Source organism: Buceros rhinoceros, unplaced genomic scaffold (genome assembly GCF_000710305.1).
Source record: "Buceros rhinoceros silvestris isolate BGI_N320 unplaced genomic scaffold, ASM71030v1 scaffold24118, whole genome shotgun sequence".
NCBI classification, from domain to species: domain Eukaryota; kingdom Metazoa; phylum Chordata; class Aves; order Bucerotiformes; family Bucerotidae; genus Buceros; species Buceros rhinoceros.
The window spans coordinates 7,665-20,378 of NW_010425486.1; the positions used below are offsets into that span (position 1 = coordinate 7,665).

Below are 12,714 nucleotides of genomic sequence, written 5' to 3' on the forward strand. Positions count from 1 at the left end.
AGCGGCGAGGTGTAGAAGAGCCCTGGCCCCAGTTTGACTTGCGTGCCCCCCACGTAGAACTCGCTGCTGTCTTCCACATCCTGCCACAGCGCCCGCTCTGCTGGCTGCTGCCGCCCCAGGCTTGTCTCTGGCTCCTCTGCCTCCCAGGCTGCCCGGCCCACCACAGGCTCCAGCACTTCCCGCTGCAAGCGTGGCAGCTTCTTGAAGCGTCGCATATCAGCCGTGAGCCGGGGAAAGAGCTCCCGCTGGCTAGTCATGATGACGTAGAAACGCAAGCTGAGAGCAAGGAGACACTTGTGACCTGGGGAAGGGCTGCTTCCTTCTCAGCCAGGCTACAAATTAATCATGGGCCTCTCTGTCCCTCCCAGTAAGGATGCTTCTCTGCCCAGACAAGGACACATACCATGCTGTCCAATTCCCTGTGAGGGTCCTCCCCAGACAGCACCAAACCAGCCTGTGGTGCCCCAGACAGTGCCAATCCCTCCCAGAGCCCTCCTCCCCAGACAGAAAGCTTTGGCGTCATATCTCTGGGCTCCCAGTGCTCACCGGAGCATGCGTCTCTCTGCCTCACTCTGCTCCTCAAACGGTGCTGCACTGTGACACACCAGGAGGGACACATCAAAGTCATCATGATGACGCAGACCTTCAGAGTCCTTGTAGGAGCCCGAGCTGGGAGCAAAAGCACATCATTATGAAGGGAACCTCACTTTGTTCCCCAGAGCTCTTGGTCACAACAGAACTATTGGGCATGGGGAACTCGACAGGGCAGGATTCCTCAGAAGTGTGATGGAAATGTCAAATGCCTGCGCACACATGCACACCATCCCATCTTGGAAAAGCCAGGCAGAACTGCTGCCTAGCACTATGTAGAACAGTCAGCCTTGCTGGCACCTTGGGGCAGTGTCCCCAGGACAGAGGGGTACCCACCAGCCTCCAGCAGCTCAGGGAACTTGCAGGAGATGCACTCACCTGTTCCAAATAGAGACCAGTGCATACTCGTTCTGCTCTGTGCCTGGTGTCCCCTTCTTGTTGTCACTGCCTGTGGCCGGCCGGGCCATGCGTAGGGGTTTCATGTGGTAGGTGTTGGCATGGTCAGCGATGTAGTTGTACAGCTGGTGAGCAGTGATCATGTTAGTAGGCAGGGCCAGCATACCTAGTGGAAGAGGACACATTGCTATCACAAGAGATGCTCAGCACCTCTTACCTGGGCAGAGCAGGGTCTTACGAACTATGCTGGGGGAGAGCTCTAGAGCAACCCACCTCCCTTCCACAACAAGGCAGCAAGAATCTCCCCTGGTGCTGGGCCCCTCTTGTCACCCTCTCCCTGTCATCTCCCTGGATACTCCAAGTCACGTTTATTTGTAAAGCACTTGGGAACCAAGTGATGGGCTGGTGATCAACCCCAGAGTGATTTTGAGCTACATCAGTCACATGTTGAGCTACACACCTTGGAAAACATGGTTGCGGCCAAATTTGGGGATGTCAGTGTGGTGGGCAATGAAATCCTCCAGGAAGCTGGTGAGATGGTAGCCCTGGCGGAGAGTCATGTGGGAGCCCAGCAGATACTGGTGGACTATTCGCAAGTGGAAGTCGTAGCTGAACGAATGCACATGCATGAGGTCCCGCACCTTGTCACACTCCTCCGTGAAGAGCATAGAGAGCTGCAGAAGGACAGGGAGTCAAGGCAGGGATGTTACCAGGCACCTCACACCCTCCTGCAAGCCCCGCTGACAGCGAGGCATGGCAGAGCCAGTGCAGCCACCCTTGCCCCAGCACCAGAGCAGGATGCAGCTGAGATGATGTGCACACAGTGCAAATAGCAGATCTGCAGGCCTGCCCCCAAGGGATCCAGCTTGGTGGCTCCTTCCACACTGGATGCCACTTCTGGTCTCCAGTAGCAGCACAGACTGATTGACACTGCCTCCTTTTTGGCACGAAGTTCATCCCCACCTTGAGCTGAAAGCCATGTGGCTGTGAAGGAGGACACAGCCTCCTTTCAGCTGAGGACTGCTCTGCACTGCCTAGTCCCCGAGCGGGTACAGGACACACCGGGGCTGGAGCCTCAGGAACTTCTGGATCTACAGGCAAAGACTGACTCCCTGAATGTCCCTTGAGAGCAGGAGGCAGTGCAGGGGCTTGTAAGGAGTGGTTGGACCCAGAGATGGGCAACAGCAGATTTGTTAATGTCCTGCACTCAGTAACTAACAGGGACCCAAGGCTAGCTGTTGGAAAATCCAGTGGTGGCTGGTGTGTCACAGCTATGCCCAGAGAAGATCCCTCTGGTACATGGCCATCACCTCTGCACAGCATGCCAGCTCTTTGCCAGGTCAGCACTGGCTTTCACACACTCACCCTTGGCCATGCTCCTGGCACAACTGCAGCTACTCTGCCAGAGGACAGTGTCAGTAAAGGCCTCAGCCTTGCATTCGTACCAGAAGCCCACGGTTTTAATGTCTTTTGGCTCTCTGATACCTTTGGGCAGGTGACCCACATCATAATCCTTTGGTTTAAGAAGGAGGCAAGCAGGGAAAACAAGCAGGAAGGAGGCACTGGCAGGAGAACAGGCTGCCCTTGCTCTCTGTACCACCTGCACTGCTGCTGCTATGAGCCAGAGAACAACCTGCACAACCAGGACAAGGCTTGAGAGGAGCCTGTAGCTTTGCCTCAGGAAAGGCAGGGCAAAAAGTAAGAAACACAGGGTGCTATTCCCATTCCAGCACCTGGGGCCCACCCCATCCTCCTCCCGAGCTGTGCTGCCCACTGTGGGAGGTACTGCTATGGAAGGCACTGGCACAGGAGGGCAAGAGGCAGCTCCCACAGCCAGGCACTGGGCAGGAAGGGTGGAAGCACTGCCAGTGGGAGGTTCAGCCCTGCATTGGCAGGTCCTGCCATGCTGAGCATGGCCATGGGAGGAGAGGATGTACTGCAGGCTCAGAGATGGAGCTGGGTCCCATGCAGTATTTGCTGCAAGCTCTGGCTGTAAGAGTGCCCTGATGGAGAGAGATGCGCAGCCAGTGGGGAGAGAGCAAGGCACTGCCCAGCCTGTTCCTGCATCCAGCCTGTCCCACACAGGCCCAGAGTGGGATAAGGGGAGAGAAGGGGCAGAGGAGCTCAGCTGCCCCATCTGGGGGAACTGGAATAGTCCCAGTGTGTGGGAAGGCTGGCCAGGCCCCTGCAGCAAGAACCCTTCCTGCCTGTCACTTCCAGGACCATCCCCTCCCACTGCAAAACCAAGTGAAGTCTTTTCTCAAGCCAGGCAGAGAGTGCCTGGATGTTCCCTGAAATGGCAGCTGCAGCCTGGGAACCCTGCTGTGTGCACGTGTGGGCTTCCCAGAAAGGGGTCAGCAACCCTCAGGCTCTAAGCTTAGAAGAGCTACTCTTCGTGTATACAACATGCAGCTTTGCTACAGAGCCACCTTGGAAAGGACAGTATGGTTATGTACACCTCCTGCCCCAGGCTGGGGCTCACCAGCCCCTAGGCAGCCACCCGGTGACTCCCAGTGCCTTGACCTGGGGACAGGCAAGAGACACCCTGACACACCAGAAGAGAAGGGAGTAGGCAACCCCATGGTATTGTAGAGCAAGGCACAGAGGTATCAAGAACCAGGACTCAAGGTGCAGAAAGTGATGTCCTCCAGCAAGGGGTAGCCAACCTTGTTCACAGAACCCTGTTCTCATTCCACTTCCTTCTTGTTCCAAGGGAAGCAGAGAGCTTCTGGCTTTCCATGCACTGACTTTCCCTGGAGTAGTCATCTTCGAAAGAATTACTCCTCTTCCTCCTCAGCCTGCTGTCTTGCTTCCCAAGCTAGGACAAGAGTCATCCTCTTGCCAGACCTCCCGCCCCCTTTCACTGCACTCCAGATCTGCTCAAGCAGCATGTCATGGAGGGCATGTGGCTGTAGAAGGCTCTGTGCCATTCTGCTTTTTCACAAGGAGGGAGCAGTGCTCTTCAGAACTTGCTACACCTGAAATGCCCACTATGTCCCAGAGATTGTTGCCTCCCCCAAAGCATGCCCTGACGCCGAGGAGAACCAGCTGTGCCTGCAAAGCCATTACCTGTGAGTTGACAGACTGGCCCATGGGGATCCGTGAGCACTCCAGTGCATACTGCTTCACACAGAAGTAATAGCCCTGGAGGAGAGAGCACATGAGCATAGCACAGGCTTTGCGTCTCTCCAGGAAACAACAGCCCCTGTGCTTCACCCTCTGGGCTGGGTCCCAGACACTCTTGCTCCATGTTCTGCCTCTCCTCCTGTCTGGACCAAGCTGGCCCAGCCAACATGTGGCTGTGAGCACAGAGCACCCTACCTGGTGCTGAGCCCTCGCATCTTTTATTAGCGCCCCACTCCAGGCAACTCTTTCGGCTCTGAGTCCTGCAGAACCATGTCTAGCTGATCTGCAGTCCTGCAGGACCATGGTAGAGACAGGACAAGAAATCACATGTCCCTGCTGCACTCCTTATTGCTCACTCTGTCACCTGGACCCCCAGAGATCATACTTTGCTTCTTGTTCTTTCTTACCTGGAAGGCCAACTCCATCAGCACAATCCCACCCGGAAGAGCTCTCTGTAGATGATAGGTGGCAACAGCAGTGCTCGTGCTCTGGGAAGAGAAAAACAAAGCTGAAGAGGCTCTCTGGTACAGGACAGCAGCCTGCACACCAAGATGCGAGGCTGCCATGAGGTTCTGTGGCAGAGCTGGAAATAGAGGAACCTCATCAACTGAGCACCCTCACCCGAGGGCGGAAAGCAGACATGCCAGAGCTAACTGTGAAAAGAACTCTATTAAACATCCTTTGAGAGAGCACACCAGGCACACTGCTCTCTTCACCTCCTGCTTACTCAGGACAGGGTGTCTCCAGAGCCTGAGGACACAGTGAGCTGAGGGGTAATGCTGTCCACAAAATCTCTCTCCTACCTGTCTCTACTGAGCTCTCCTCAGACCATCACATCTGCCTGACACAGCAGCTAGCACAGGCCTCCAGTCAGGACTCAGAGCTTAGCTACCAGCATATTTATTTGCCCCTGATACGCTGTTCCAGTGGATTGGTCTCTCCTTGTTTTAACTTCAATGTGTTGTCTTGCCCACAGTCCAATACCGACATCAGCCAAAGGCAGGTGCCAGGAAAGTGTCAGAAAAGGGTGGGCAAATGCTATGTGCTCCCATCATCCCTGGGTGATTTCATGAGCCACAAATGATCCCTGCCTAGCTAGCAACTCAGATGGATTCCTCTTCCAGGTACTCATCCACCCTCTCTTGTAAACTCGTATTTGCAAAACTCACGTAAGCACTTGGTGTTCACAAAACCTTTTGATAATGGCCACTGTTACCTTCTGCACAAAGAAACACTCCCTTTGAAACTGGCTCCCAATATTTTCATTCAATGGTGTCTAGGTGTTGTATCAAGACAGCAAGGAGGCAATCTCTTTCCAGGTTAGCTGCTATTCAGTAGAGTTCTGTCCTGTTCCTCCCTAGTTGCCACTTCTTCAGAATTAAGGAAGATCAGCCTGCTCTCACAGTAGAGCCATTTCATGTTTATCTTCTTTGACCTGTTCAACTTCAGCATTCATCTCATTCTACATAAAGATACTTCTGCCCCAGAGTTGCCCTTAACCATGCTCTGACAGGTAAACCAGAATCACAACCAAGGGCAGCTTTCCTGACCCAGGTCACCCCGCTCCTCGTCTGAGTCCTCTCCAAGTTGTTGCCATCCTTTTGAGACTTGCCCTCGTTCCATCCACTCGCAAGGGGCTCTGAGGGCTGCAGGAGGGAAAGGAGGTGTCATCTGACCCAACATGCCCAAAATGGTGCTAGTCTAGACAGAGGGAGTTTTTTGCTTTGGTGCTTTCTCTGCCCTCTCACATCCTTTCTACCTGAAACTGATTCAAAAGTCACACAGGAGAACTGCCCAGCTCCACACCCTGACTTCCATCCTAGTTCCACCCTTCTAACAGACATGCACTCACCTTTGGACTCCCCTCTGCTTTTGGCTTCGTGTAGGAAAAGGACCCTCTCCCCTCCACACCCATTGCTGCCAGAGCTCGGATCCGGCTTGTGCTACTAGAAATGACAGCAGAGACAGACTTGAGCAGGGGAGCCAACATCTCCTGTTGTGTCAAACCAGAGCATAGCTCAGTGTGTTGGCCCTTCTCCAACAACAGGTTTCCAGATCACTGACCTGCGAGTGGTGGGTGAGGGTGGCCGCACCTGGACCAGAATGAAGCCCATGCTCTGCAGGTACTGGATGTATTGCTGCAAGAAGGCATTGCACATCTCCTGCAGCCAGGGCTCCTCCTTCACCTTGCAGGGTAGTGCTTCTGCCGAGTCACAGCTGTGGCTGCGGTCTCTCCCTGAAGCTGTAGAATCATTTGAGCGGTGGCGCTTCTGGAAGAGAAAATAATTTCCTAAGGAGACCTGCTGTGACTGGCCTCAGCAGGTGACTCTCCCTGGGACACCACAAGGTGTCCTGTTCAAGCAGAGGGCAGACCTCCCTCAGCCAGAGAACACCAACAGCTGGTTCCCCAAACATTGTCCTAGTGCATGTGCTAAAACACAAGATCCAAGATCTACCCAGCTATGGACTGACCCACCAGCACTGCAACAGACTACAGGAAAAGGTGCTCTGGCAGAAGAGGGACATTCACATCTACCTCCACTGAATAGCTTCCACAAAGTGTTAGCGGCTCACAACTGGTTCACACAAGGCTCAGCAGAGCTTCAGGTCCTACTGCCATGGTAAGAGGCCAGTCCCCTTATGAATCCCGCTGACTTCTCAGAATTTACTAGTGGTTCAGTACCACTGAATAGGAATGGTTCAGTGCTACTGTTCATTTTCAGTTCTCCTTTTGATGTCTTAAATATTCCTTTTCTGTGCTGTGGAAGACTGAGGTTTCTTTTCTCGATCTCTCTACTTCAAGCCTGTGGCTCTTTTGTACATTTCTATCTGCCCTTTCATTCACCTACCTCAGGAGCAGTCTTTTTACCTGGGGTCTCTCTGGCTACTCTCTGACCTTCTCCAAGTCTCTCTAGTTCAGTGCCTTTGCCACAAGATACTTGGTCTCATGCTTACTGCCCAGAAGGCATTAATACTCCCGTATTTATAAATGCATTGGAATTTTACCCATAATACTAACACCCTTTACCAATGCACTCTAAGTGGTCTGCCTTTTGTATCAACACTTCTCAAACAGAAGAAATCCCCTGAGCTGTCTGCTCTGCACAGGCTCTGCAGCTCGTGTACAGTACAGGAGGAGTTCAAATTTCTCTCCACATTGTGCTCTGTTTTACTGGGAACCAGGTCCCAGCTCCCACAATATCTCTAACTGCACAGGCTACTCAGGTCCCTCTTGCGTTCCTCACAGTCTTTTTCTGCTCTGACCAATGTGAACAGCCATATAGCACTGCAAAGCTTGGCATCTCACAGGTACTGCGATGAATTATCTGGAGATACGGAACCCAATACACAACCTTGAAACCTCTGCTGCCAGGCTCTAAAGGCTCTTCAAATTGACTAACCAATTTTCATTTTGCTCTGTTCCAGAAGCAAAGTGAAGTTTTCACTCTGTGATGATACTTTTCCTTTCACTTGCGAGTGCTCAATTTCTGTGGCAACCACTGCTTAAAGAGCCTGTCAGAACCCTTTTGACACTTAGATAAATTACAACGGCCTGTTCTTTCTTTCTGACACACATACAGACCGTGAACAGCTGGTATGGGATCTACTCCACTTACAGTCTGTCAGGTTGCAGCCTGCTCAGGATTCAGCTGATTTGCTTTCAATTGTTCCAGCTATTTGCTGGGTCCAGGTCTGGCTTACCAGGTCTGGCTGTTGAATGCCTATAGGGAAGTTTTGCTTCCTCAACAGATCAGTACCAGACAGTCCTCTCTGATGGCTTTGCTAGACTCAGCCCTGAGTTCCTTCGGCAGAAAAAGGAAATCAGACTTTCCCAGGGATGGTGTGACTGCAGGAGGAAGGCTTTGAGGACCCAAGGATTTTCTCAGTCTCCATCTTACATGGTGTGAATTCATCCTATAATGCAGGGACAAGCTCAGAGCAGCCTTGTCTTGGGAAAGGATTGCAAAGCCACCCTCTGGCCCCGTGCACAAAGCCCAGCCCTGCTGCCACTTGCTGACACTTACCTTCCCCTCTACCTTGCCCTGCTGGTCAGTCTGGATCTGCTGCCGGAAGGCTGGGTCGAAGAGCAAGGGGGTAGCACAGTAGTGAACCAGGCGTGAGGACTGCTTCAGGGTCTCCAGGTCTGCCAGCTGCACAGCACAAGAGGAACACGGTTACAGCACACATCCCTCCTCAAGCTTAGGAACAAGCTGTCCAGAACAGTGCACTGATGCTCAGAGACCAAACTCTAGAGGTAACCCTCTGTTTTACAGTCTTTCCAGTGCTGGTCAGTAAGTACCATGCCCAAGCATGGTGCTAGAGCCCAGCAACCCCAGAAGTTCAAACAGAGAGCACTGTTCCACTGCCAACACCATCCCCAACACACACCTTGCTCTGAGTGCCAGTGCTCCCCCTTGCCATAGGCATGCTTGTGCTACCAGTGCACTGCAAAAAGGCCCAGCCTGCTGTCCCCACCTGCCTGGGCTGCACTCACACTGATAGGCATGTTGGACTGCGCTGATCTCTGCTGCCAGGTAACAAAGAGATTTTCAATCTTCATCTGCTTCTCCAGTTCTGGAGGAAAGAGAGTAGCCACAAGAGTATCAAGCTAAAGCCCTGAGTATTGCCACTCCCCTTCCCTCCCACCCTACACAGGCCATAATCCATTCCATCATAGCACCCTGACTGGAGGAGTCGAGAACTGATCCCTCTGCCAGAATTCTTGTCTGCTCTTTCTGAGCTCCTTTTCCAGGAGCAAGCTGATTAGGCAGGCTCCTATGAGAGTCAGGCCCCTTGCTTTACCTTTCCTCTCCATGTTCTTGATTTCCAGGAACTGGGCTCCATGCCGAGACACAGGGTCAAAAGGTCCCGAGTCAGGCCCATGGGGTATGCGCTTGAGAGTGGTAACATCCCGCAGAGCTTCATCAAAGGGCACCACATCGGGATGGAAGTGCAGAGATGGTAGGCTGCGAGCAGAGCTGCTCAGTCGGCCTTGTTCCTTGCTAGGTGGTGGGCTGGAGCTCCGGATCAGTGCATCCACCTCCAAAGTGGAGTTCAGGAAAGGATTTGGCTCCTAAGCAGACAGACACAGCCATGAAAGCCTGTTTACTGCCAGCCTTGGAGCAAGGACCCACAAGAACAGAGTAAACCCAATTTTGGCCATCTGCAGACTTATCAGTTGGCCTTCTCCATCACCAGTCCTGAAGAGAGCAGGTGTTGGCCCAGCATGGCCCTAATGTGCAGTGGCCCTAATGTCCATTCTCCAGCCTCTTCCACCTTAAATAATCTAGGCACAGATAAGCACTGCCAACAGCAGAACCTGCTTCCCTTTCCACTTGTGGCTGCCTCCAAGAGCAGACAGCAACAACTTGGCTGGACTTGGCCACAGTTGGACACGTGAGCACCTGGGCATGCCTTGCCAACCAGCGCAGAAGCAACAACAAAGCCAACAAAGCACAGAATTGTCTGCAACCTTCCTCAGACCCCTGAGCTGCCAAGTCTCCTCCTGAACAGGGAAGAACTGGCCTGCCCGGCAGGGTGCCCTACCTGCTTGCTGTCCTCATGCCATGGTGTATCCATGAAGCAGTGGTGGTGGAAGAGTCCCAGCTTCTGGCTGAGCAGGCAATGCACAATGTGAGACCGGGCATTCTGCCACTGCAGCAGGCGAGTAAGTGAGCAGTTCAGGTTGGCCCCCAGGTCTGGGGACCAGTTGTAGGTGTAGAGTGTCAGCTGGAGAGAGAGAAGGGGGAGGAAGGCTGAAGGATGCACTCAGGGAGGACCTGCATGGTGACACAGGCTGCCCCAGGTGCTTGGGGTGGTACTTGCTGCAGGCAGTTTCAGGTGACGGGGCTGGGACAGAGATAGTGGCAACAGTTCACCCACAGCCCCCCCGTTAACAGCCACAGCAGTGGTGCTGGTACTCACACTGGCAGCACACATGCCCAGCCTGACGTGGGCCTTGCTGCAGGGAGGGAAAAGGCAATTATAGTCCACAGCGGGGCAGCTGAAGTCAAAGACAGCAAGAGCTGCTGCCCCACCAAATTCCCCATAGTGATGCAGGGAACCCCCAGCCCTGCTTGTGACATTAGCAGAGATGTCCTGCACAGCTGCTTTGGAAGGCTCCAGTCTAGGGAAGGCTGGCTGCCTGCAGAGGCACCTTCCTCTCCTCTTTCTAGCCCTTGGGCCAGTTGGGAACAGCCTGGTTTTCAGGAGACATCATCACACGGGCACCACTGCTACCTTTTTATCTATGATCTCCATGAAGAGGAACCTTTGCCGGGGTGCCAGGTCTCGTCCAACAAGGCTGGGATCGGACCCCCTCTCTGCCGAGCTGAATTCCATGGCCTCAAAGCGCTGGAGCCCTTTGTGAGCTGGAAGAAGCCAGAGTTATGTGCAGCCAGAACTAGTGCATCCCACTCTTACATCCCATATCCCATTAAGGCAACACAACAGGGTATTTTGCCACAGTACCGCTCAAGCTCATCTTGAAATAAGCAGTCATAAGCAAATTTGAGAATAAGCTGAGAATAAGCTCAGGAGCTGCAAACAAGACAATGCACTGCCCACCTCTGGACACAGGCAGTCTGTCCCAGCAAGGAGACATCCCCTATCCCAAAAGCCCCCCACACACAGTCCCATGGACCGTGGCAGAGCACTCACCCTGTTCTGTGCTGCAACGCCACTGCTGGAAGTTGCGTCCCAACAGGATGAAGTGTCTGATGGCTGCAGGGCGAGTGCTGGCACTCTGGCCAGGCTTATAGGGCAGGAAGGCGGTGCCCCGATGGCAGCTGCAAAGTGCACCAGAGAAGCTGACAAGCAGAGCCATGGGAGCAGAGGCTGGCACAGATGATCGGCGTTTGCTGGTGCCGAACAGCCCCTCTATGAAGCACATAACTCACCAGATCCGCTCAAACACCTTGACAGTGGTATCGCTTGCCAGGGCAGTGACCAGGCTCACCACTTCCACCAGGATGGAGGACAGGAGAAAACGGGACACAATCTCCAACGAGCACTGCTGCACTGAGGGGCACCCTGCATGGAAGAATTACAGTAGGAAAAGGTGCCAAGCTGCCCCAGAGCCAAGCCCCACCTGCCTGGGCAGCGAAGAGGGCTAAGGGAGCCCTGTGCACGCCAAGATCCTGCCTGCCAGGCAGGCAGAGCTGGAGAACAAGGACCTTACACAGAGGAGGAAAAGATGAAGGTGGAAATAACCCTTGGTTTCAGGCCTGAAGTGGGACCTGGACTAAACTCCCTGCATGCCCTGAGCACAGCACTTTATTCCCCCATTTATTCCCTGTTCCCTGGCTTACTTCTTATCAGAGGAGGAGGACACTCCTACCTTGCCAGCAGGAGGTGTGAGAGGATATAAAACACTGAAGTGAGAGGTATCCAGAAAGCTGCACAGTGCAGCCATCCAGACCCAAATCCCGCCACATGAAGGGCATCCCTCCTGCTCTCCCTCCCTGCAAGAAGGGGGTCTCCCATGCAGCTTCACGGCCCCACAGCATGTTGCAGAGGCTCTGATCCTCCCTCCCTACTACTTCTGGGGGCTAAATCACCACCACAGCTGCTGTTGGGAGTCCAGTTCTCTCCATAGCATCTGCAGCCAAGTCCAGCAAATCCCTGGACTCGGAGCATGGCAGACACAACCACAGGCCTTGGCACATTTGTTCAGATGCACAGACACATGCTAGGACTGCTGCCACAGCTTTCTAATGCTGATGCTGGCCCTGAGGCCCGTGGAACTCTAGCGAGGTTTGGGGAGAGTCAGGGTGCATATCTAGGTAGTGATCAGCAAGGGATGAAGATGGATGGCTTACTGCCACATAAGGATTTGTCCCTGGACCTCTGGGTAGAAAGGCTCACTCCCAGCCCATCTGGGAGTGAGGAGCTGGGACCTGAGACACATACCTAGGTGGTTCATGAATGCCATCCACTGCTGGCAGGTTTGATTGAAGAGAGGGTGCATAGTACCTACATCTCCTTCTTCCAACTGGCAGGCTCGGCGCCTGGGAAGAAGGAAGGAAGCAAGCAGTTATACCAGATCAGTCAACAGCAATGAAGACACAGAAGTGCAATGGACCCCTCCCAGCTTCAGAGCAGAGCCCAAGGAGCCTCCTTTTTGGGTTGTCATAGCCCTTGAGCTTGGTCCCTCTGGGTCTGTAGCCATAGGGGTGTCAGATGTGTCACAAGGCCCCACAAGGCAAGGAAAGGATCTCTGGCAGGGAGAACCAGCAATGCTCCCAGTAGCACTCCAGCAGTAAGGATCAAGGCTTTGTGTGTGGAAGGCAGCTCCCTAACTAGCTGCGTAAGTGAGAAACTACAAGGAAAGGGGATGTGGTTCAGGGGGCTGAGACACACATAGAGCCAGCAGGATGTCAGGCTGAGGAGTGATATACAGCAGATGGAGGTGAACAAGACCCTGGCTGCCAGGCCTGCAGGCTGCGCTTGCCTCTGTGCTTGCTCCAGTTCAGCTGTGGCTGTGGCCCGATCCTGGCTGAGGTGCTGCTTGACACTCTCAGTCTTGTGCCGCCGCCTCGTGCGCGCCTCTTCTGGCTTCTCCAGCACAATGTCATCCGTAGCCTTGGGGCTCGCCCACCT

The 12,714-nt window shown here is 53.8% G+C and overlaps 1 protein-coding gene across 1 annotated transcript in view; it reads right to left on the bottom strand.

The window, feature by feature from the left end:
* The window catches only part of SZT2 (seizure threshold 2 homolog (mouse)), a gene marked incomplete at its 5' end in the record, with an annotated part of 25,994 nt that overhangs the window by 4,058 nt on the left and 9,222 nt on the right, over positions 1–12,714 (bottom strand). The window contains 17 exons of the mRNA XM_010141178.1: positions 4–276; positions 547–669; positions 970–1,153; positions 1,448–1,661; positions 4,057–4,131; positions 4,521–4,601; positions 5,966–6,059; positions 6,178–6,383; positions 8,139–8,264; positions 8,609–8,688; positions 8,917–9,187; positions 9,661–9,843; positions 10,354–10,484; positions 10,774–10,901; positions 11,013–11,145; positions 12,025–12,122; positions 12,566–12,660. Coding sequence (XP_010139480.1) covers positions 4–276; positions 547–669; positions 970–1,153; positions 1,448–1,661; positions 4,057–4,131; positions 4,521–4,601; positions 5,966–6,059; positions 6,178–6,383; positions 8,139–8,264; positions 8,609–8,688; positions 8,917–9,187; positions 9,661–9,843; positions 10,354–10,484; positions 10,774–10,901; positions 11,013–11,145; positions 12,025–12,122; positions 12,566–12,660 — 2,495 coding nt within the window. The remainder of the gene's footprint in view (positions 1–3; positions 277–546; positions 670–969; positions 1,154–1,447; positions 1,662–4,056; positions 4,132–4,520; positions 4,602–5,965; positions 6,060–6,177; positions 6,384–8,138; positions 8,265–8,608; positions 8,689–8,916; positions 9,188–9,660; positions 9,844–10,353; positions 10,485–10,773; positions 10,902–11,012; positions 11,146–12,024; positions 12,123–12,565; positions 12,661–12,714) is intronic.